Source organism: Hyla sarda, chromosome 4 (genome assembly GCF_029499605.1).
Source record: "Hyla sarda isolate aHylSar1 chromosome 4, aHylSar1.hap1, whole genome shotgun sequence".
Lineage (NCBI taxonomy): Eukaryota > Metazoa > Chordata > Amphibia > Anura > Hylidae > Hyla > Hyla sarda.
The window spans coordinates 29,189,502-29,214,501 of record NC_079192.1 but is presented as its reverse complement, the minus strand read 5'-3'; the positions used below and the strand labels follow the sequence as shown (position 1 = coordinate 29,214,501).

General features: G+C 43.4%; 2 protein-coding genes across 3 annotated transcripts in view; one reads left to right on the top strand and one right to left on the bottom strand.

Moving 5' to 3' along the window:
* Positions 1-25,000, bottom strand: part of CC2D1A (coiled-coil and C2 domain containing 1A) — a 47,079-nt gene that overhangs the window by 10,854 nt on the left and 11,225 nt on the right. The window contains exons 2-10 of one of the 2 annotated variants that reach the window (XM_056570260.1): positions 19,391-19,508; positions 19,026-19,126; positions 16,184-16,255; positions 15,434-15,565; positions 14,980-15,346; positions 14,780-14,898; positions 7,474-7,546; positions 5,460-5,528; positions 2,463-2,593 (exon numbers count right to left, since the gene is read on the bottom strand). In XM_056570260.1, coding sequence (XP_056426235.1) covers positions 2,463-2,593; positions 5,460-5,528; positions 7,474-7,546; positions 14,780-14,898; positions 14,980-15,346; positions 15,434-15,565; positions 16,184-16,255; positions 19,026-19,126; positions 19,391-19,508 — 1,182 coding nt within the window. The remainder of the gene's footprint in view (positions 1-2,462; positions 2,594-5,459; positions 5,529-7,473; positions 7,547-14,779; positions 14,899-14,979; positions 15,347-15,433; positions 15,566-16,183; positions 16,256-19,025; positions 19,127-19,390; positions 19,509-25,000) is intronic. The other variant, XM_056570261.1, reaches the window with a different exon arrangement.
* Positions 19,457-25,000, top strand: part of BRME1 (break repair meiotic recombinase recruitment factor 1) — a 64,917-nt gene continuing 59,373 nt past the window's right edge. The window contains exon 1 of the mRNA XM_056570264.1: positions 19,457-19,553. The gene's annotated coding sequence lies outside the window, so the exon portion shown is untranslated. The remainder of the gene's footprint in view (positions 19,554-25,000) is intronic.

Sequence of the window (25,000 nt, the reverse complement as noted above, 5' to 3'; positions counted from 1 at the left end):
AGTATTTGTTATGACTGAGTCCAGTCTAGACAATACTCTGTACAGTAAACACATCAGTAGCTTAATCTTTCTCCCGCCCCTGTGGTGTTATTCTTATTTTTTTTACTATGTATCAGTGCTCAAAAATTATCAGTCTGGAGACGGGACTCTTCAGCTAAGAGAATTTAGGGGTATAAACCCCCTAAATTGTGCCGCACCCCTTATTTTATTGCTACTTTAGGTAAAAAATAAATCGTTTTTGTAACCTTTAAAAACGGTTATTATATTAGGTAGGTAGGTATATCATCAGAGACAATAAGTCTCATTGTCCCTGATAATGCCGTTTGCAATGTGAAACATGTTGGGGAGGCTTTGCTAGTGTTTTGAAAAATCAAGTCTAAACAGCGTTTATATAGGTCAGTGTTTCCCAACCAGGGTGCCTCCAGCTGTTGCTAAACTACAACTCCCAGCATGCCCGGACAGCCTTCGGCTGTCCGGGCATGCTGGGAGTTGTAGTTTTGCAACAGCTGGAGGCACCCTGGTTGGGAAACACTGATATAGATGCACAATACTCTATAGAGGGAAATTTATACCTAATATACACACTGTAGGACTTGCTGTCTTTAAAGGGGTACTCCGGTAGAAAACAATTAAAAAATCAACTGATGCCAGCAATTCAAACAGATTTGTAAATTACTTCTATTTAAAAATCTAAATCCTTCCAGTACTTATTAGCTGCTGTATGCTCCAGAAGAAGTTCTTTTATTTTTGAATTTCTTTTCTGTCTGACCACAATGCTCTCTGCTGACACCTCTGTCTGTGTAAGGAACTGTCCAGAGAAGCAGAGGTTTGCTATGGAGATTTGCTTTTACTTTGGACAGTACCTGACATGGACAGAGGTGTCAGCAGAGAGCACTGTGGTCAGACAGAAAAGAAATTCAAAAAGAAAATAAACTTCCTCTGTATTATACAGCAGCTGATAAGTACTGGAAGGATTAAAGGGGTACTCTGGTGAAAAACTTTTTTTTTTTAATCAACTGGTGCCAGAAAGTTAAACAGATTTGTAAAGGACTTCTATTAAAAAATCTTAATCCTTCCTGTACTTATTAGCTGCTGAATACTATAGCGAAAATTCTTTTCTTTTTGAAACACAGATCTCTCTGCTGACATCATGAGCACAGTGCTCTCTGCTGACATCTCTGTCCATTTTAGGAACTGTCCAGAACAGCATATGTTTTCTATGGGGATTTCCTTTTACTCTGGACAGTTCCTAAAATGATACAAATGAAACGTGAGACCACGTTTTTTGCAGTTCCTAAAATGGACAGAGGTGTCAGCAGAGAGCACTGTGCTCGTGATTCAGCAGAGAGCTCTGTATTTCAAACGTAAAAGAATTTCCACTGTAGTATTCAGCAGCTAATAAGTACAGAAAGGATTAAGATTTTTTTTATAGAAGTAATTTACAAATCTGTTTAACTTTCTGGCACCAGTTGATTAAAAAAAAAAAAAGTTTTTCACCTGAGTACCCCTTTAAGGATTACTGTGGTCAGACAGAAAGGAAATTCAAAAAGAAAAAAATACTTCCTGTGGAGCATACAGCATCTGATAAGTACTGGAAGGACTAAGATTCTTAAATAGAAGTAATTTACAAATCTCTAACTCTCTGGCACCAGTTGATTTAAAAACATTTCATTTTTTTCCAGCGGAGTAGCCCTTTAAAAGGTTATGTTTGAAAAACCCACTTATTTTTACTTAAAGGGGTATTCCAGGCAAAAACTTTTTTTTATATATCAACTGGCTCCGGAAAGTTAAACAGATTTGTAAATTACTTCTATTAAAAAATCTTAATCCTTCCAATAGTTATTAGCTTCTGAAGTTTTCTGTCTAACTGCTCAATGATGATGTCACGTCACGGGAGCTGTGCATGATGGGAAAATATCCCCATAGGAACTGCACAGCTCCCGGGACGTGAGTCATCAGAAAGCAGTTAGACAGAAAACAGCAACTCAACTTCAGAAGCTAATAACTATTGGAAGGATTACGATTTTTTAATAGAAGTAATTTACAAATCTGTTTAACTTTCCGGAGCCAGTTGATATATAAAAAAAAAGTTTTTGCCTGGAATACCCCTTTAAGTAGTAATTAAATATATACATTTGGATGTTTATGCCCCCTGGGCCCAGGGGTCCAAGGGATTTGGGTTTTTTCTCTCTTTATTGATGGTGCAGACACGTACAGGAGGCCAAGCCCTGATCATCACTGAAGGAGCATGGAGGCGCATCAGCCCATTGCACTTGTTGACACCTCATAGAAATCTAAAAATAAAGATTTTATATAAGTTTACAGAGCACGTACAGCTACATCACAGGTACCATCTTCTTCACTGCACAACCAGCTATATAATGACATTGGCAGCTCATATCCAAAAGCTGACATATTCCTTTTAGTGTTAAGCCAGAGAACCCTAGAGATGGCGCTCTCACCTTGACAATGCGTTCATGCATCCGTGCCTTGCGATCGTCTCCCTTGGCCTTTGCCTGATCGGCGGCGCTGCGGTACCTGTCCATCCTCTGCTGCAAGGCTTCCATGGTGTCCTTAGGGGGAGGGGGTAAAGCTGAAGAGAAAGGAAGGTAGTAGAGATCTTTACATATACATTCATATAGAAAAATCACCCCTTAAAGGGGTACTCCGGCGGAAAACTATTTATTTGAAATCAACTGGTGCCAGAAAGTTAAACAGATTTGTAAATGACTTCTATTAAAAAAAAAGTCTTAATCCTTCCAGTACTTATCAGCTGCTGTTTACTACAGGAGTTCTTTTCTTTTTTAATTTCCTTTTTGTGTGACCACAGTGCTCTCTGCTGACACCTCTGTTCATTTTAGGAACTGTCCAGAGTAGAAGCAAATCCCCATAGCAAACCTCTCCTGCTCTGGACAGTTCCTGACACGGACAGAGGTGCAGAGAGCACTGTGGTCAGACAGAAAGGAAATTCAAAAAGAAAAGAACTTCCTCTGTAGTATACAGCAGCTGATAAGTACTGGAAGGGTTAAGATTTTTTAAATAGAAGTAAATTACAAATCTGTTTAACTTCTGGCACCAGTTGATTTAAAATAAAGGGGTACTCTGGTGGAAAACAATTTAACTGCAGCTTAACCTGTTCAGGACGCCGGGGGTATCGGTACGCCCTGCATCTCGAGTCCTTAAGGACGCAGGGTGTAGCTGTACGCCCTGGTCCCATTTACCGGGTTCAAACCGTTCTCACCAGCAGAGAACGGGTTAAACCCGGTGGGTCCTGGTTCCTAAGGGCAGCCAGGACACATGGCTAGTGCCAGGCACCGGTGATCGGGCATTAACCCTTTAGACGCCGCGATCAAAGTCAATCGTGGCATCTAAAACTAAACTAAAAGTATCCAGGCAGCTCAGTCGGGCTGATCGGGACAATCGCAACATACCTACCTGCCTCTCCGTCGTCCGATCGGCGATATGATGCTCCATGCCTTTCCAGCAGGCAGGAGCAGCAGGGCCCCGAGAACACTGATCAGCGCTATGCTATGAAATAGCACTGATCAGTGGCTGAGATCAATGTACTGCATGTTATAGCCCCCTATGGGGCTATAAAAGTTTTTTTTAAAGTTAATAAAAAAGTGATTTAACCCCCTCCCTAATTTAAGTCTAAATCACCCCCCTTTTCCCATTTATAAAAAAATTTATAAATAAAAAATGTCAATAAAAATATAATCATGGTATCACCACGTGCGTAAATGTCCTGACTATAAATATAGTATACTATAATATACTAGAATATATAGTTAATTAAACCACACGGTCAATGGCGTACATGTAAAAAAAATTCCAATGTCCAAAATAGTATATTTTTGGTCACTTTTATACCATAAAATTTTTTTTTCTAAAAAGCAATAAAAAAGACTGATCAAAACAAGAATGGTACCGCTAAAAACTACAGACCATGGCGCAAAAATCAGCCCTTATATAGCCCCGTATGCAGAAAAATAAAGAAGCTATAGGGGTCAGAATATGCCAATTTTAAACATACTAATTTTGGGGCATGTAGTTTATAATTTTTTTGAAAGTATTAAAATAACATAAAACCCATATAAACTGGGTCTCCTTGTAACCGTATGGACCTACAGATTAAAGATAAGGGGTCATTTTCACAGAAAAGTGTACTGCGTAGAAACGGGAGCCCCCAAAAGTGAAAATTTGCATATTATATATATATATATATATATATATATATATATATATATAATACACCGGTATATATTTATTTATTTATTTAAATTTTTTTTTTTTTTTTTTTCACCCCACAAATAATTTTTTTTAAATTTCGGCACAGATTATATTATAAAATAAGTGAAGTCATTACAAAGTATAATTGGTGACCCAAAAAACAAGCCCTTATATGGGTCTGTAGGTGCAAAATTTAAAGTGTTATGAATTTTAGAAGGGAAGGAGGAAAAAATGCAAAAACGAAAATGTGCTGAGTCCTTAAAATGGGTATTCCGGTCAAAAACATTTTATCCCCTATCCAAATGATAGGGGATAAGATGTCTGATCGTTGGGGGCCCGCTGCTGAGACCCCCTGCGATCTCCCTGCAGAACCCGCATTCTATGCTGAATCTCCAGTTTCGGAAACCTCCGGGTTTCAGGGACTGGGGACGTTACATCACGCCACGCCCCCTCCAGACATGAATGGAGGGGGCGTGGCGTGACGTCACATCCCCAGTCCCGGAAACCCGGAGGTTTCCGAAACTGGAGATTCAGCATAGAATGCGGGTTCTGCAGGGAGATCGCAGGGGGTCTCAGCAGCGGGCCCCCAACGATCAGACATCTTATCCCCTATCCTTTGGATGGGGGATAAAATGTTTTTGACCGGAATACCCCTTTAAAAGGAGATGTCTGGTACAGACTATTCTTATTCCATCCTGCCTGCGCTGCAAAAAGAGAGAAAACAAACTTTCACTTACCTTCCTATGTTCCCCCGGAGCTCCGCAACAGCGGATCGGTAGGCAGGACAGCGCTGCGGCTGGTGATAGGCTGAAGCGCAGTGTCATTTCCCGGCCTAAGGGAAGTAGGAAGTAGACATCCCGGCCGACCGATCAGACTGTTGCGGAGCTCCAGGGGGAACATAGGAAGGTAAGTGAAAGTTTGTTTTCTCTTTTTATGCAGCCCAGGCTGGATGGAATAAGAAAAGTCCGCACCGGACATCTCCTTTAAAGGTGGAAATGGGCAGAGTCCTTAAGGGGTTAATGTGCTTACACCTAAGGCTGTCACCATTAATTATAAATAATCAAATGATGAATTCAAAGAACAGGTGAGATATACTGAATTTAGATTGTGAGCCCCAATGGGGACAGGGACCAATTTGAGTGTACAGCGGAATCTGTGTGCACTATATAATTAAAGGATTATTATTATTAGGTTACAGGTCTATGTCCCGAAGGGGGTGTATAACTCACCTGAGGAAGGGGACGGGGCCGCGCTCACTGGAGACTGAGGTATTGTTGTCTTACTTGGAGCCAATTGATCTATTCAAAGAAAAATACAGGAGCATTTCATCAGCACATAATTCAATCCTAATAATACTTCTATTCCTGGTCAGCTGTCAGTGAATGGAAACCTTCTTCCTTACATTTACAGGCTGTACACCCAATCCTAAACTAGTCCTGCTCTAACAGCGGAGGCTTGTCATCATGTATCAATCTACACAAATAAGCAACAGCACAAATCTCTTTCCTGTTGCAGGACTTCAGGCTCTCACTTATACTGATACATTGTAATAAACTGTACCTGCGGGAGCAGGGCTGGGGTCAGGAATGGGTTAAATAAAAACATTAAGGAACAAAAAAATAAAACAGATTAGAAAGTTGCAGAACATTTTATCAACTGGCTGCAGAAGGTTAAACAGATTTGTAAATTACTTCTATCAAAAAAATCTTAATCCTTTCAGTACTTATGAGCTGATGAAGTTGAGTTGTTCTTTTCTGTCTAAGTGCTCTCTGATGACACCTGTCTCGGGAACCACCCAGTTTAGAAGCAGATCCCCATAGCAAACCTCTTCTACTCTGTGCAGTTCCCGTGACAAGCAGAGAGGTCAGCAGAGAGCACTGTTGCCAGACAGAATACAACAACTCAACTTCAGCAGCTGATAATTATTGAAAGGATGAAGATTTTTTTAATAGAAGCAATTTACAAATCTGTTTAACTTTCTGGAGCCAGTTGATATAAAATTATTTTTTTTCCTGGTATACCCCTTTAATAAAGCCCCCCACATCATGAAACAAAAATAAATAAATAAAATTATATATTATATATATATTTTATAATTATTTATTAATAAAATAATAATATATTAGATATATATAAAAAAAATTAAAAAAATGATATATCTATATCTGTCTCTGGAGGACCTGCCATGTCTATGAACTACATAAACAGATCACTAAGTTGAATGCAAACTGTAATTTATCAGGTGCCCTGTGGGGGCGCTGCAGGGGAAACTGAACACTAATTTCTTCCTTACATCTGATCACGCAGCAGCATATGGAGCAGTACTATAGTAGTATATTAGAGGACTTCATGAAAGGGTGCTCCGGCCCTAAGACATCTTATCCTCTATCCAAAGGATAGGGGATAAGAAGCCTGATCGCGGGGGGCCCTGCCGCTGGGGACCCCCGCAATCTTTCATGCAGCACCCCGCTATCATCAGCCTCCGGAGCGAATATTGCTCCAGGTCTGATGAATCAAGAACACGGGGCTGGAGTATAGTGATGTCACGGCCCCGCCCACGTCACGCCCCCTCCCATAGGCTTGCATTGAGGGGGCGGAGCATGACGTCACAACATGGGCGGGGCGAGGGAGTGATGTTCGCTCCGGAGGCTGATGATAGCGGGGTGCTGCATGAAAGATTGCGAGGGTCCCCAGTGGCAGGGCCCCCCGTGATCAGGCATCTTATCCCCTATACTTTGGATAGGGGATAAGATGTCTTAGCGCCAGAGTACCCCTTTAAAGGGTATTCCAGGAAAAAAAACTTTTTTTTATATATCAACTGGCTCCAGAAAGTTAAACAGATTTGTAAATTACTTCTATTAAAAAAATCTTAATCCTTTCAGTACTTATGAGCTGCTGAAGTTGAGTTGTTCTTTTCTGTCTAAGTGCTCTCTGATGACACCTGTCTCGGGAACTGTCCATAGTAGAAGCAGATCCCCATAGCAAACCTCTTCTACTCTGTGCAGTTCCCGAGACAAGCAGAGATGTCAGCAGAGAGCACTGTCGCCAGACAGAAAAGAACAACTCAACTTCAGCAGCTGATAATTATTGGAAGGATTATGATTTTTTTAATAGAAGTAATTTACAAATCTGTGTAACTTTCTGGAGCCAGTTAATATATAAAAAGAACATTTTTCCTGGATAACCCCTTTAAATGTATGATGGTGCATGAAAGTCCATCACACCAAACAAGAAGGGACTGACCTGGAGGAGGAGGGAGTTTAGCCAAGTCCACCATCTGTCCAGAATCTAAGGCCGACAACATGGGATCTAGAGACTGCAAGACGGAAACAGGGGTACAGATCAGCGATAGGAGAAAGAGTAGGGGGGACATATTTGTTATCTTCAGTCAAATCCTAATCGGTGCTTTCTTGGTTGGACCATGAGCAGCATATCCACAGTATAGCTGATTAATGTAGAGTTACTGGGACCATGGGGTCCTGACTGTTCTGTATAAAGCTGCTCTGCTATTGTTCCATTCAATTCTTTGGTACTGCCAGAGATCACCAAGCGCTGTACTCTGCTCACTCTCATAGATTGGGAAGGACTCTGTTCTTGACCGCAGCTTTAGACAGGGGTCTCAGGATTACTTGGGGAGGGTTCCAGATATCACACATTTTATACTGTGATAACTTAGGGTACGTTCACACGAGCGGATTTTTTGCAGGTTTTCCGCTGTGTATTTGAAAACGGGCGGGCTCTTCTCGGCTGTCCGCAGAAGATTTTCCGCAGTAGAATTTACGCTGCGGAAAATCCGCCGCATTCCCTACTGACTTCAATGGGGCTTGCAGCGGATTTTCCGCAGCGTAAATTCCGCCGAAAAAAATCTGCTGCGGACAGCCGAGAAGAGCCCGCTCACTTTCAAATACGCAGCGGAAAACCCGCAAAAAATCCGCTAGTGTGAACGTACCCTAAGGCTGGGTTCACACTGTGGAATTTCTGGGCAGAATTTCTGCCGGCGATCAAGCTGGTGGCACTAGGACCGCACAGACTGCATTGCCGTCCCCATAGATGTCAATGCATTTCTGAGCAGATCTCCCAAAAAGATCCACCCAGAAATGCATTGCCATCTAAGGGGAAGGCAATGCAGTCTGTGCGGTCCTAGTGCCGCCGGCTAAATTTCCAGCAGAAATTCTGCCCAGAGATTCAGTAGTGTGAACCCAGCCTAACGGATTAGGCCATAAACCACATTTAACCCCTTAAGGACCAAGGACGTACCGGTACGTCCTTGGTCCTGCTCTTCTGATATAACGCGGGGTTACACAGTAACCCCGCGTCATATCACGGCGGGCCCGGCGTCATAGTGAAGCCGGGACCCGCCTCTAATAGCGCGCAGCGCCGATCGTGGCGCCGCGCGCTATTAACCCTTTAGCCGCGCGCTCAGAGCTGAGCCGCGCGGCTAAAAGTGAAAGTGAAAGTTCCCGGCTAGCTCAGTCGGGCTGTTCGGGATAGCCGCGGCTAATCCAGGCATCCCGGACAGCTGACAGGACAGCGGGAGAGCCCCTACCTGCCTCCTCGCTGTCCGATCGCCGAATGACTGCTCAGTGCCTGAGATCCAGGCATGAGCAGTCATCCGGCAGAATCGTTGATCACTGGTTTCTTATGAGAAACCAGTGATCAACATAGAAGATCAGTGTGTGCAGTGTTATAGGTCCCTATGGGATAACAATGATCAGTATAAGAGATCAGTGTGTGCAATGTTATAGGTCCCTATGGGATAACAATGATCAGTATAAGAGATCAGTGTGTGCAGTGTTATTGGTCCCTATGGGACCTATAACACTGCAAAAAAAAGTGGGAAAAAAAAGTGAATAAAGATCATTTAACTCCTCCCCTATTAAAAGTTTGAATCACCCCCCTTTTCCAATAAAAAAAAAACAGTGTAAATAAAAATAAAAATATATGGTATCACCGCGTGTGGAAATGTCCGAATTATAAAAATATATCATTAATTAAACCGCTCGGTCAATGGCGTGCGCGCAAAAAAATTCCACAGTCCAAAATAGTGCATTTTTGGTCACTTTTTATATCATTTAAAAATGAATAAAAAGCGATCAATAAGTCCTATCAATGCAAAAATGGTACCGCTAAAAACTTCAGATCACGGCGCAAAAAATGAGCCCTCATGCCGCCCCATACACGGAAAAATAAAAAAGTTATAGGGATCAGAAGATGACAATTTTAAACGTATTAATTTTCCTGCATGTAGTTATGATTTTTTCCAGAAGTCCGACAAAATCAAACCTATATAAGTAGGGTATCATTTTAATCGTATGGACCTACAGAATAATGATAAGGTGTCATTTTTACCAAAAAATGTACTACGTAGAAACGGAAGCCCCCAAAAGTTACAAAACAGCGTTTTTTTTTCAATTTTGTCGCACAATGATTTTTTTTCCCGCTTCACTGTAGATTTTTGGGCAAAATGACTGACATCATTACAAAGTAGAATTGGTGGCTCAAAAAATAAGCAATCATATGGATTTTTAGGTGCAAATTTGAAAGAGTTATGATTTTTTAAAGGCAGGGAGCAAAAAACGAAAATGCAAAAACGGAAAAAACCCCGGTCCTTAAGGGGTTAAAAGGGGTACTCCGCTGGAACTTTTTTTTTTTTACTTTTTAAATCAACTGGTGCCAGATAGTTAAACAGATTTGTAAATTACTTCTATTAAAAAAATCTTTACCCTTCCAGTACTTTTTTAGCAGCTGTATGCTACAGAGGAAATTCTTTGCTTTTTGAATTTCTTTTTTGTCTTGTCCACAGTGCTCTCTGCTGACACCTCTGTCCGTATCAGGAACTGTCCAGAGCAGGAGAAAATCCTCATAGCAAACCTATGCTGCTCTGGACAGTTCCTGACATGGACAAAGAATTTCCTCTGTAGCATACAGCTGCTAAAAAGTACTGGAAGGGTAAATATTTTTAATAGAAATAATTTACAACTGTATTTAACTTTCTGGCACCAGTTCATTTAAAAAAAAAAAAGGAGATTTTTTATGCTTACCGTAAAATCTCTTTCTCAAAGGAGAAAAGTCGGCTCCTCCCAGCAGGGTATACCCGCCCACAGGCACCTGAGGTAATCAGAGCAATATGAGAAGACCGACAGGTCAAGAGAAAACCACAAACTGTCCGAGCAATCAGAAGAAGAGGTAACTGAACACACCTTCGGACAGATAACTGAAATAGGAACACCAGAAAAGGGGCGGGAGCTGTGTCCCCCAATGGATCCTTTGAGAAAGAGATTTTACGGTAAGCATAACAAATCTCCTTTTCTCTATCGGCTCCATTGGGGGACACAGACCAAAGCCGTCCCTTGGGTGGGTAAGGAAATCAGTCAGGCGGACGGCTGGACCATAGAAACATAGAAAGTGTCGGCAGATAAGAACCATTTGGCCCATCTAGTCTGCCCAATAATCTGAATCCTATGAATAGTCGCTGGCCCTATCTTATATGGAGGATAGCCTTATGCTTATCCCTATCTTATATAGAGGATAGCCTTATGCTTATCCCTATCTTATATGGAGGATAGCCTTATGCTTATCCCTATCTTATATGGAGGATAGCCTTATGCTTATCCCTATCTTATATGGAGGATAGCCTTATGCTTATCCCTATCTTATATGGAGGATAGCCTTATGCTTATCCCTATCTTATATGGAGGATAGCCTTATGCTTATCCCTATCTTATATGGAGGATAGCCTTATGCTTATCCCTATCTTATATGGAGGATAGCCTTATGCTTATCCCATGCATGTTTAAACTCCTTCACTCCTTAAACTCCTTCACTGTATTTCCATTAATTTCCCCACTATTGATGTCAGACTTACTGGCCTATAGTTGCTTGATTCCTCCTTACTACCTTTCTTGTGAATGGGCACAACATTTGCTAATTTCCAATCTTCCGGGACGGCTCCTGTTACTATTGATTGGTTAAGTAAATCTGCTAACGGTTTTGCTAGCTCACCACTAAACTCTTTTAATAATTTTGGGTGTATCCCATCAGGCCCCTGTGATTTATTTGTCTTCACTTTAGAAAGCAAATGTAGAACCTCTTCCTTCCTTCCGCCGCCTGCAACGCCTTATGGCCCAGAGGAGCATCAGCTGATGCAAAGGTATGAATCTGGTAGGACCTTGTGAAAGAGTGCAAAGACTCCCTCTTCCCATGAAGGCGCCCGGCTGGACCCTCTGTTGGTACCCTTTGTTGATACCAAAGGTCCGCAGAACCGGAAGGAGGACTTACAATGGAAAGCGGTTCTGTGAGCCTTATCCAGAGGTAATAAAGAACCCTTTTCCGCTCGTTGCCTCACTTTCTGAAGGCGGCGTCCACATTCCAGGCTTTTAAGCCACATGGAGGGACGGTGGCTACCAGGTAACTTGTGGTAAAGGCAGCACAGTGGCTGCGCATGGAAGCAGAACACAGAAAATCTCTGGCTGCAGAGCATCGGAGAGCTAGATTAAATAAATCCTCCAGAGGGATCTTGAAGACTACCCTGGCGGAGATGAGAGACCATACTGACAGGGCCCTTGACACCCAGGCCGAAGCAAAAGCAGGAAGATCCTGCTATCTCAAAGGCAAAGTTTGCCAAAGTCTCAATATTCATGTCTGCTGGATCCTTGAAGGCAGCCGCATCAGCCAACGGCCCGGTAGGCGCCTTAGAGAGGCGGGAGACCAGCAGATCCACAGTTGGAGAGGAGGTCCACCGAGCAATGAGGTCCTTGGCGAAGGGATACCGCGCTTGAACCATCCTTGTTTCCTGAAACTTCTTGTCAGGGTGCCCCCCAGGCGGATACCAGCAGGGCGTAAAATTCAGCGTGACAGCTGAAGGTCTTGGGTGCCGGTCGGGCACAAAAAAGGAGACTTCTGGAGCCACGTCCGAAGATCCTGGGTCCTATAGATGGAAGGCGTCTCTTATGGCCGAAACCAATGAGTACACCACATCAGGCATCCGTGAGTTCCTTTTGAGTCGGAGGCTGAATCACCTCACCCACATCCACAAGTTATCCAGGTGAATGGGAACGAGGTGAGGCAGCCCTGGAGGTTGGGCACAATGAAAGGAAACTTCTGGAGCCACGTCCGAAGTTCCTGGTCCTCTAGATGGAAGGTGTCTCTTGTGGTCGAGACCAATGAGTGCACCATGTCTGACATATCTGTGTGGTCCTCTGAATCAGAGGCCGAATCGGAAACTTCATCCACAAGTTCTCCAGGTGAATGGGAACGTGTGAAGTGGCCCTGGAAGAGAGGGAGACGGACCTGGTACGCGGGTCTGGAGAGCCAGAGCGGCAACCATGGGAGCTAGGGGAGCGACGCTTGCTACAGGTCTGAGTAACAGGGTGATGCCTGTGAGGGGAGCACCCATGCCTGCCAGAAGACTCGGAGGATGAGTCAGATGAAAAACACCCCTATGACGCTGCGTTAGCGTCAGTATAGGGGGGAGAGCGGGACCCTCCGGAGGGCCTCTCCAATGCAGTCACCACATAACGGGAGACCTGAGCCAAGTCGGATATAGACTGGGGGAGGGAGAAAACCCAGGCTGGAGGGACGGCCGAACCCACCGGGTCTGGAAGACAACCGGGGTAGAATAGCAGGGGGGTCTTGGGGAGCAGTGGAGAAGGCAGAGCTAAGGGAAAAATACTCAACTCAGTCAGAAGAAGTCTGAAGTCTGTGCGAGCGAGGCGAACAGGGAGATAGGGGGACCCGGACCCATGAGGTACAACCCCAGATGCTGACCGTTTGTGAGAGGGGGTTAACAGCACATATACGCAATGTCTGTGCCCCCTCAATCGCAATGGGGAGACAGTGAGCCACAGTTCCTGAGTCCCCACCTGAAAACAGGAAAGAAAAAGGAATAAAAAACTAACACATCCCTAACTAGGAAAATAATAAAACATAAGACCTGTCTGGAGAACTCCAGACCATGTCCACCTCCTTAAGACACTAAACTAAAACTGATTACCTCAGGTGCCTGTGGGCGGGTATACCCTGCTGGGAGGAGCCGACTTTTCTTGTTGCCATAGTGTCAAGCCTCCTAGTGACAGCAGCATACACCCATGGTCTGTGTCCCCCAATGGAGCAGATAGAGAAAATTTTTTTCCAGCAGAGTACCCCTTTAAGGGTCTGCTAATAAGTACTGGAAGGATAAAGATTTTTTTAATAGAAGTAATTTACAAATCTGTTTAACTTTCTGGCTCCAGTTCATAAAAAAAAAAAAAAAATACAAAAATAAATAAAAAATAAACGTTTTCCACCCCTTTAAAGCATGTCTGTCAGAGTTTGATTGTTCAGACGAAAAGGAGCAGAAGGATTAGGGCACGGTCGCACACCTCTTTCCCAGTTCTGTGTCTATGAGTCCTGGAAGTCCCCATAGACTTACATTATGGTCATGTGACACTGAACCAGGAGAGAAAGCGCTGAGGGTACACTTGGCCCGTCTCGAGTTCATGATCCACCTGGACCCCGACCAATTAAATGTTTTGATGTCTCCATTTATATATAGCTGAATAACTAGACAGACTGGAATTAAGAAGTTGGGTGACAACCGGTTGAGGATATCCAGCTTTCCCAGAAACAGATATAATGGTTGAATGGAGTGTGGTTAAGCATTCTCACTCCTTAAGGTAGCATTTTCCAACCAGGGTGCATCCAGCTGTTGCAAAACTACAACTCCCAGCATGTCCGGACAGCCGAAGGCTGTCCGGGCATGCTGGGAGTTGTAGTTTTGCTACACTGCAGCTGGAGGCAACCTGGTTGGCAAACACTGGGATTTTTTTTTTTCATATCAACTGGCTCCAGAAAGTTAAACAGATTTGTAAATGACAAAGTCTGACGAAGGGTCACGTGACCTGAAACGCGTTACTGCCATCCCCATGTGTCGTTATGAGTGCTTATTCATTCCTGTGTTTTTAACCTCCAATAAATCTGAAGACATTCCAGCGCTAGTTCCTGCTCTCTCATTGTCAGATTTGCAAATGACTTCTATTTAAAAAATCGTAATCCTTCTAGTACTTATCAGCTGCTGAAGTTGAGTTGTTCTTTTCTGTCTGACAACCGTGCTCTCTGCTGACACCTCTGTCAACCTCAGGAACTGTCCAGAGTAGGAGCAAATCCCCATAGCGAACCTCTCCTGCACTGAACAGTTCCTGAGACAGACAGAGGTGTCAGCAGAGAGAGCACTGTTGTCAGACAGAAGAAAAAAGAAAAAAAAACTAAACTTCAGCAGCTGATAAGTACTAGAAGGATTTAGATTATTATTATTTATTTTTTTAATAGAAGTAATTTGCAAATCTGACAATGAAAGAGCAGGAACCAGCGCTGGAATATCTTCAGATTTATTGGAGGTTAAAAACACAGGAATGAATAAGCACTCATAAGGACACACGGGGATGGCAGTAACGCATTTCAGGTCACGTGACCCTTCGTCAGACTTTGTAATTTACAAATCTGTTTAACTTTCTGGAGCCAAAAAAAACATTTTTTTTCACTGGAATACCCCTTTAATGTGTAGTGTGCCCACCTTGGCGATGCGGTAGTACTTGGTGGCCAGCTCGGTGTCCCCCTGCTGCTTGCTCTGGATAGCCGCCAGTTTATATTCCCTCTGCCGATCCATCACTCGGGTCTTGTTCTCATCTGATGCTGCGGGGACATGGTGACAAGAATGTCAGTGACCCCCATCATGTTACCCCAGGACTATGATAAGTATAGGGCGCTGGTTACCTGGACTGGGGGTGAGTGGAGCAGACGACATGGTGGGGGCCGCAATAGTCACAGGCTGAGGAAGGCTCTGAGGTTTCATGGGCACTGGGGGAGCGGACTTGGTGGGCACTGGGGGAGCGGTCTTGGTGGGCACTGGGGGAGCGGTCTTGGTGGGCACTGGGGGAGCGGTCTTGGTGGGCACTGGCACCTGAGCTGGAAGCCCATTCACAGCAGGACTGGGACTAGTAGGGGAGTCCGGTGTGTTGATAACAGCAGGCGCCGATGCAGGAGGAGTGCTTGAAGTTTTCCCAGTGGCCACCAGAGGGGGCATGTCTTCAGCAGAAACTGAACCGCCCCTCTTGACAGTGCGCAGCATGCCCTCCAGAGTCTGGGCGAGGGGTAAACCACAAAAAGATGGGTTACAAAATGGACAAAGGAAGTTATAAACAGACACATAACTGGCGGGACACTGTACCTTTACACCTCGTTCATATCTCCTGGCTTTGGTTCCCTCTCCTGCCTGCTTGGCATTGCCCAGGGCTTCCTTGTACATGGACAGACGCTCCTGCAGTGTGCCCTCCATGCCCCCAGCTAAGGCAGGCGTAGCCTAAAAACCAAACAGGTGGCACAAACACACTTGGCACACTATAGCACCGGCTTCCAGGATAATGCTTTGCCAGTCGTAACGATAGCACTAGGTTACACAACAAGGATGGCAGGTGCCAGGACAAAGTAGTCAACAGATGGTGCCAAGGGCAGTCAAGTAAAATAACATCAGGAGCTGATGTGTACAAGATACCTGATGCCAAGGCTGGGCAGTCTGTACAACAGTGCCAGGGCAATGATGCCATTCTTATGGACAGATCAATACGATATTATAAAGTATTTCCATGTGCCAAGATTAGAGTCGATCCATACAGAAAGGTGGTGCCAGGGCAAAGCACTCGGTGCCAGGTGGCAGAAATGATTGCAATGATAACTGGCACCAAGACTAAATCAGTCCACTGCCTTTGATGCACCATCTGTTTTTTGACATTGCTTATATGAGTGTTTCCCAACCAGGGTGCCTCCAGCTGTTGCAAAACTACAACTCCCAGCATGCCCGGACAGCCGTTGGCTGTCCGGGCATGCTGGGAGTTGTAGTTTTGCAACAGCTGGAGCCCCCTTGGTTAGGAAACATTGACTTATATAGTATTTGGGGGAGTAGGAGGAGCGTTGCATATACCTTTGGTGGCGTAGGTGCCGCTTTGGGTTCTTCTTCTTCGTTGTCTTCACCCAGGACATCATTCAGTTCTGCCTGTAAATGATACCAAATAGACCTGATATTGTCCAGAAATAGGAAAACAGATCTCATAACTTTTATAAAACAGCGCCACTCCTGTCCTCAGGTTGTGTGTGGTATTACAACTCGGCTTCATTCACTTCAATGGAACTGAGCTGCAATACCGCACGCAACCTGAGGGACAGGTGTGGTATTTCTTCCAACCAGGTTTCCTTAACCCCTTAAGGACGCAGGACGTAAATGTACGTCCTGGTGCGGTGGTACTTAACGCACCAGGACGTACATTTACGTCCTGTGCATAACCGCGGGCATCGGAGCGATGCCCGTGTCATGCGCGGCTAATCCCGGCTGCTGATCGCAGCCAGGGACCCGCCGGCAATGGCCGACGCCCGCGATCTCGCGGGCGTCCGCCATTAACCCCTCAGGTGCCGGGATCAATACAGATCCCGGCATCTGCGGCAGTGCGCGATTTGAATGAATGATCGGATCGCCCGCAGCGCTGCTGCGGGGATCCGATCATTCATAACGCCGCACAGAGTTCCCCTCTCCTTCCTCCATCCGGCGTCTTCTGCTCTGGGTGAGATCGAGCAGACCAGAACAGAAGATCACCAATAATACTGATCTGTTCTATGTCCTATACATAGAACAGATCAGTATTAGCAATCATGGTATTGCTATGAATAGTCCCCTATGGGGACTATTCAAGTGTAAAAAAAAAAATATGTAAAAAAATGTAAAAGTAAAAAAAAAAAGTGAAAAATCCCCTCCCCCAATAAAAAAGTAAAACGTCCGTTTTTTCCTATTTTACCCCCAAAAAGCATAAAAATATTTTTTTATAGACATATTTGGTATCGGCGCGTGCGTAAATGTCCGAACTATTAAAATAAAATGTTAATGATCCCGTACGGTGAACGGCGTGAACGAAAAAAAAAAAAAAGTCCAAAATTCTTACTTTTTTAATACATTTTATTTAAAAAAATTATAAAAAATTAATTTAAAGTTTTTTATATGCAAATGTGGTATCAAAAAAAAGTAGAGATCATGGCGCAAAAAATGAGCCCCCATATCGCCGATTATACAGAAAAATAAAAAAGTTAGAGGTCATCAAAATAAAGGGATTATAAACGTACTAATTTGGTTAAAAAGTTTGTGATTTTTTTAAGCACAACAATAATATAAAAGTATGTAATAATGGGTATCATTTTAATCGTATTGACCCTCAGAATAAAGAACACATGTCATTTTTACCATAAATTGTACGGCGTGAAAACGAAACCTTCCAAAATTAGCAAAATTGCGTTTTTCTTTTTAATTTCCCCACAAAAATAGTGTTTTTTGGTTGCGCCATACATTTTATGATATAATGAGTGATGTCATTACAAAGGACAACTGGTCGCGCAAAAAACAAGCCCTCATACTAGTCTGTGGATGAAAATATAAAAGAGTTATGATTTTTAGAAGGCGAGGAGGAAAAAATGAAAACGTAAAAATTAAATTGTCTGAGTCCTTAAGGCCAAAATGGGCTGAGTCCTTAAGGGGTTAAAGGGGTACTCCCATGGAAACCCTTTTTTTATTTTTTTTTATTTTAAATCAACTGGTGCCAGAAAGTTAAGCAGATTTGTAAATCACTTCTATTAAAAAAATCTTAATCCTTCCAGTACTTTTTAGGGGCTGTATACTAAAGAGAAATCCAAAAAAGAAATGCATTTCCTCTGATGTCATGACCACAGTGCTCTCTGCTGACCTCTGCTGTCCATTTTGGGAACTGTCCATAGCAGCATATGTTTGCTATGGGGATTTTCTCCGGCTCTGGACCGTTCCTAAAATGGACAGAGATGTCAGCAGAGAGCATTGTGGTCATGATGTCAGCAGAGAGCACTGTGGTCATCATGACATCAGAGGAAATGCATTTCTTTTTTTTGATTTCTCTTTAGTATACAGCCCCTAAAAAGTACTGGAAGGATTAAGATTTTTTAATAGAAGTCATTTACAAATCTGTTTAACTTTCTGGCACCAGTTGATTTAAAAAAATAAAAATAAAAAAGGTTTCAACGGGAGTACCCCTTTAACATTGCAAAACTACAACTCCCAGCATGCCCAAACAGCAGAAGATTGTCCTGGCTTGCTGGAAATAGTAGTTTTGCCGTATGGCATCTGTTTTTAGCATTAAAGGGGTACTCCGGTGGAGAACAATCTATTTTAAAATCAACTGATGCCAAAAAGTTATACAGATTTGTAAATGACTTCTATTCGAAAATCTTAATCCTTCCAGTACTTATCAGCTGCTGTATGCTCTACAGGAAGTTCTTTTCTTTTTGAATTTCTTTTCTGTCTGATCACAGTGCTCTCTGCTGACACCTCTGTCCGTGTCAGGAACTGTCCAGAGCAGGAGTGGTTTTCTATGGGGATTTGCTCCTACTCTGGACAGTTCCTGACACGGACAGAGGTGTCAGCAGAGAGCACTGTGATCAGACAGAAAAGAAATTCAAAAAGAAAAGAACTTCCTGTAGAGCATACAGCAGCTGATAAGTACTGGAAGGATTAAGATTTTCGAATAGAAGTCATTTACAAATCTGTATAACTTTTTGGCACCAGATGATTAAAAAAAAATTGTTTTCCACCAGAGTACCCCCTTGACCCTTGACTTTTTCCTTTTATCCTATAAAGCACAATAATGCAACACCCTTAACCCTTCACTGTCTGAGAGCCCTGCTATGTTGGTTGTGACATCATCAATCCATTTCCCAAACCCTTCCAATACCTGGAACCAATCGTCTCTACTCACCATTAACTCATCGTCGTCTTCCAAGTCATCATCGACGTCCTCATCGACATCCTGCATACAGAGAGCCGCCATACGCTCAATGTGCTCCATAGGGAGGGGGGCTAGAGGGGAGAACGGGGGTAAAAATATTAATACCATGAGGATACACCGCATCCTGAGACGTCACATGACCAGCCATGATTATTACTCCCTATATACTATCACTCAGATTGGCCAACGTTGTGATAAGCCAGCAGAGGTGCAACTACAACTCCCAGCATGCAGCCATAATCTTAGATTCTCCTGGATTCTATGTGCTGGATGTAGAGATACAGCAGGACTGGCAGAGGATATAGGTTTTGTATAAGAGCCATCTTATTACTTACTTTTTCCTTTCTCTTTCTTCGCAGCTTTGTTGGCTCCGGTGATGGCCATGAGCTCTGCCTCCAAACTCCCATCGTCATCTGAGTCTCCGGCATTGGGGAAACCGAGCAGGAATGGGGCCTGAGATAGCAAAATGTTATATATATATCTGGTAATGACAGGCAGGTAAGTGTATATACGGTAATGGATGGGCAGGTAAGTGTATATACGGTAATGGATGGGCAGGTAAGTGTATATACGGTAATGGACGGCAGGCAAGTGTATATACGGTAATGGATGGGCAGGCAAGTGTATATACGGTAATGGATGGGCAGGCAAGTGTATATACGGTAATGGATGGGCAGGTAAGTGTATATACGGTAATGGACGGCAGGCAAGTGTATACACGGTAATGGACAGCAGGTAAGTGTTTATACGGTAATGGATGGGCAGGTAAGTGTATATACGGTAATGGACGGCAGGCAAGTGTATATACGGTAATGGATGGGCAGGTAAGTGTATATACGGTAATGGATGGGCAGGTAAGTGTATATACGGTAATGGATGGGCAGGTAAGTGTATATTAGGGATGTAAGAAAAAATCGATTCTCGCGATAATCGCGATTTTTCATTTTGCCGATACAGAATCGATTCAAAATATTTTTGAATCGATTCTTTTAGGGATGTGAAATTTTTATCTGCGGACGCCCGTATCTTACCTGCCAACGAGCCCGCGGAGCTCCGGTACAGTCCGGTACAGGTGTTCGGTCCCCGGGCTGTATTCTTCTTACTTCCTGTTAGTCCGGCACGTCACATGGAGCTTCAGCCTATCACCAGCCGCAGCGATGTCCCGCCTCGGCCAGTGATAGGCTGAAGCTCCATGTGACGTGCCGGACTAACAGGAAGTAAGAAGAATACAGTCCGGGGACCGAACACCTGTACCGGACTGTACCGGAGCTCCGCGGGCTCGTTGGCAGGTAAGAGAAAGTGCGTTTTATTTTATTTTGCAGCCTGGACGGGATAACATGAGAAAAGTGAGCACCGGAGTACTAGATCGCCGCTGTCAAAGCTGACAGCGGCGTCTATTGGGATCTGTGAATGCTCCCAGGTGGGCGATATATCGCGATGTATCGTCACCTAGACGGTATCGCGATATATCGGGATATATCGAATCGCCACACTGGTATCGCGATTCGAATCGCCAAATTCTTGGCGATTCACACCCCTAGTGTATATACGGTAATGGATGGGCAGGTAAGTGTATATACGGTAATGGATGGGCAGGTAAGTGTATATACGGTAATGGATGGGCAGGTAAGTGTATATACGTAATGGATGGGCAGGTAAGTGTATATACGGTAATGGATGGGCAGGTAAGTGTATATACGGTAATGGACGGCAGGTATGTATATATACAGTACTGACAGGTAGGTGTGTGTATATATATATACACACACACACAGTAATGACAGGTAGGTAAGTGTATATACGGTAATGGACGGCAGGTAAGTGTATATACGGTAATGGACGGCAGGTATGTATATATAAATGACAGGCAGGTATATATATGTTAGGGGTGTGAATCGCCAAGAATTTGGAGATACGATTCGAATCGCGATACCAGTGTGGCGATTCTATATATCTCGATATATCGCGATACTGTCTAGGTGATGATACATCGAGATATATCCCGATTCTTTATCAAAAACAATGTCTTTTACACTTTTATTAAAACTTTATTTTTTTATACACTTTATTAGACTTTTAGGAGGACTCATTAGATTCCTCAGACAGATGTATAGAGTTCTATTGCTCCTGAAACGACTAAACTGGGCTGCGTCCCAGGTTCTGCTTTTGTTTCGCCTTTATGTGCTCTTGTTTCTTTCTTTTGTAAAAAATCCACCCCACTAGCCCACCAGGGGGCATTCACAGATCCCTCAAAGCTGACAGCGGCGATCTAAAGGGTGCGATCGCCATATGCTGGCTATTAGCGGTGGCCCCGGTTACTGAAAACAGCTGGGGGCTGCAGAGTACGGAGCGGGCAGGAGTCCGGAGCCCGCTCCATACACCCCTCTGAGCGCCGCATGTGGAATTTGTATCTGCTGATGCCAGGGACATGCTGTTCCGGGCGACAGGAGATACAAATTCCGCATCCCTAAAAGGATCGATTAAAAAATATTTTGAATCGATTCAGTATCGCCAAATGAAAAATCGAGATAATCGCGCAAATCGATTTTTTCTTACATCCCTAATATATATATATATATATATATATATATATATATATATATATATAATCAAAAGAAAATGCAGCACTACTTATCCACTCCTGATACAAGACCTGATCAAAGTCCATCCATAGATAAAAACCGAACCAAGGCGCCGCACCCCAATGACTGTTATTATATTCTACTGCTTACATGAGGCAATAAATCACAGTCAGTTGGAGTGCTGCGCCTTGGTTCGGTTTATATAATATATGCAGTGATCCCTCAACTTACAATGGCCTCAACATACAATAGTTTCACCATATAATGGTCTTTTCTGGACCATTGTAACTTGAAACCAGACTCAACATACAATGTACAGACAGTCCAGATCTGTGACACGTGTCAATGGCTGAAAGAACCGACCAATCAGAATGGGCATTCACTGGTAAAACACCTGTATTACTAAAGTGTATGCACTGAATTCCTGTATGGTAACGCCCCCTACAGTACAGGGAGGTATTACATGTTCTGTACTACTCTTTACCTGTATTACTGAAGTGTATGCACTGAATTCCTGTATGGTAACGCCCCCTACAGTACAGGGAGGTATTACATGTTCTGTACTACTCTTTACCTGTATTACTGAAGTGTATGCACTGACTGGTGTCTGGTAGCGCCCCCTACAGTACAGGGAGGTATTACATGTTCTGTACTCTTTACCTGTACCAGGTATAGCTGCTCCTTTGGACACCTGGTGAGGGCGGCTCCATGTTACTTTTTTAGGACATTGTGTGTACTGTACAGGACCCTGAAGAAGCTCCTGTCCTCTACATAGACCAGTGATTACAGCTCCCAGCAGATCTTTATTACTTTTATATGTAAAGATTTGCTTTATCTTTATTAATTATCTACTTATTTTTCTTTAATCCTCACTTTTTCCTATTTTTGGATGACATTTTGGGGCTCCAGAACCAATACCCAGGTTTCCATAGAGTTATGGTCTCAACATACAATGGTCGTCCTGGAACCGATTAATAGTGTAACTTGAGGGACTACAGTGTGTGTGTGTGTGTATATATATATTAGGGATCTACCGATTATCGGTATGGGCGATATTATCGTCCGATAATCACGATTTTGGGCATTATCGGTATCGGCAATTATCTTGCCGATAAGTCGATAACGACCCGCCCCGCCCCCACCGCACCGCGACCGCCACCCCGATCCGCGACCGCCCCCCCGTAGTGCTGGGTGGTATACCGGTATGGCTTTTTGCCCATACCGCTATACCGGTCGGGCCCCTCCCCCACCCTCCGAGTCAATTAAAAAAAATTTAACTTACCCGTTATGCGGGTGGTTCGGGCCATCCATCCTGTAGTGTCCGGCGGCATTCCGGGTGGAGGGTGAACCGGTCCAGGCTGTCCTTCTTCTCCGAGGGTCATCTTCTCCACTCCGGGCAGGCTCCGGCCTAGTACGCTGCATAGACGCCGCTACGCCGTGACGTCATTTGCGTCGCTGCGCACGGGCGTCACAGCGCAGCGGCGTCTATGCAGTGTACTAGGCCGGAGCCTGCCCGGAGTGGAGAAGATGACCCCCGGAGAAGAAGGACAGCCCGGACCGGTTCACCCTCCACCCGGAACGCCCCCGGACACTACAGGAAGGAAGGATGGATGGCCCGGACCACCCTGACAGGTAGGGGGAGAGAAGCGGGTGGTGGCGGTGGCGGCGGCGGCCTATGGCACCACAAAAGCCACCGCAGTGCATTGATTTAAAGCGCCCGCTTTAAATCAATGCTCTGCAGCGGTGTCGAGGGGGGATAAATAGCCGATAACTTATACCAATATTCCGGTATAAATTATCGGCTATCGGCCCTAACCTCCACCGATTATCGGTATCGGCCCTAAAAAAAAAAAAGATATCGGTCGATCCCTAATATATATACTGCAATGATTCCTCCTTGGGCATTAGCTCTGGGATCGTCCTGGTCACTTGCCACGGGACACGTTCCTCACAATAACACCACAGACCACAGTTCCGCATACAAGTCGGGCTCCTCGCCAGCTTTATTTCCACAGGTTGCAGGTAAAACAAAACAAAAATAAAGCCCTAGACGGTCTGGTCACTGACTATAACTCTCAGCATGCCCTGACTATCAACTGGTGAGCTACCCTCATCCAGTTAAAAACCTGGGCCACCTGCAACCTGTTTTACTACCAGTTCACACCTGAACTTGGACCACTCGCAGCGCCTTCTGCGTGTTACCTAAACAGGGCCCATGTGTCTCCCCCTCTAACAGCCACCATACTGTTTCCCAGGGAGAGCACAGACTAGACTGAGTCTCCATCTTATATACATCTCCCTTCCCTGCTGCCTCATTACTTAAGAAGCAGGTGAGAGCTTCCGCAGGGTGAGCCAAGGAAATACACCCTTTCCTTGCCACCTTGTCACAATATATATACACACACACACACACACACACATTAATGACAGGTAGGTGTGTATATACAGTAATGACAGGTAGGTGTATATATACAGTAATGACAGGTAGGTATATATACAGTAATGACAGGTAGGTATATATATATATATATATATATATATATATATATATATACACACACACAGTAATGACAGGTAGGTATATATACAGTAATGACAGGTAGGTGTATATATACACAGTAATGACAGGTAGGTATATATATATATATATATATATATATATATATAGTAATGACAGGCAGGTGTATATATATACAGTAATGACAGGCAGGTATATATACAGTAATGACAGGCAGGTGTGTATGTATATATATATATATATATATATATATATATACACAGTAATGACAGGCAGGTGTGTATATATATATATATATATATATATATATACAGTAATGACAGGCAGGTGTGTGTGTGATATATATATATATATATATATACACAGTAATGACAGGCAGGTTTGTATATATATATATATATATATATATATATATATATATATATACACACAGTAATGACAGGCAGGTGTGTATATATATATATATATATATATACACACAGTAATGACAGGCAGGTGTGTGTATATATATATATATATACAGTAATGACAGGCAGGTGTGTGTGTGTATATATATATATATATATATACACAGTAATGACAGGCAGGTGTGTGTATATATATATATATATATATACACACAGTAATGACAGGCAGGTGTGTATATATATATATATATATATATATATATATATATATATATACAGTAATGACAGGCAGGTGTGTGTGTGTGTATATATATATATATATATATATATATACACACACAGTAATGACAGGCAGGTGTGTGTGTATATATATATATATATATATATATATACAGTAATGACAGGCAGGTGTGTGTGTATATATATATATATATATAT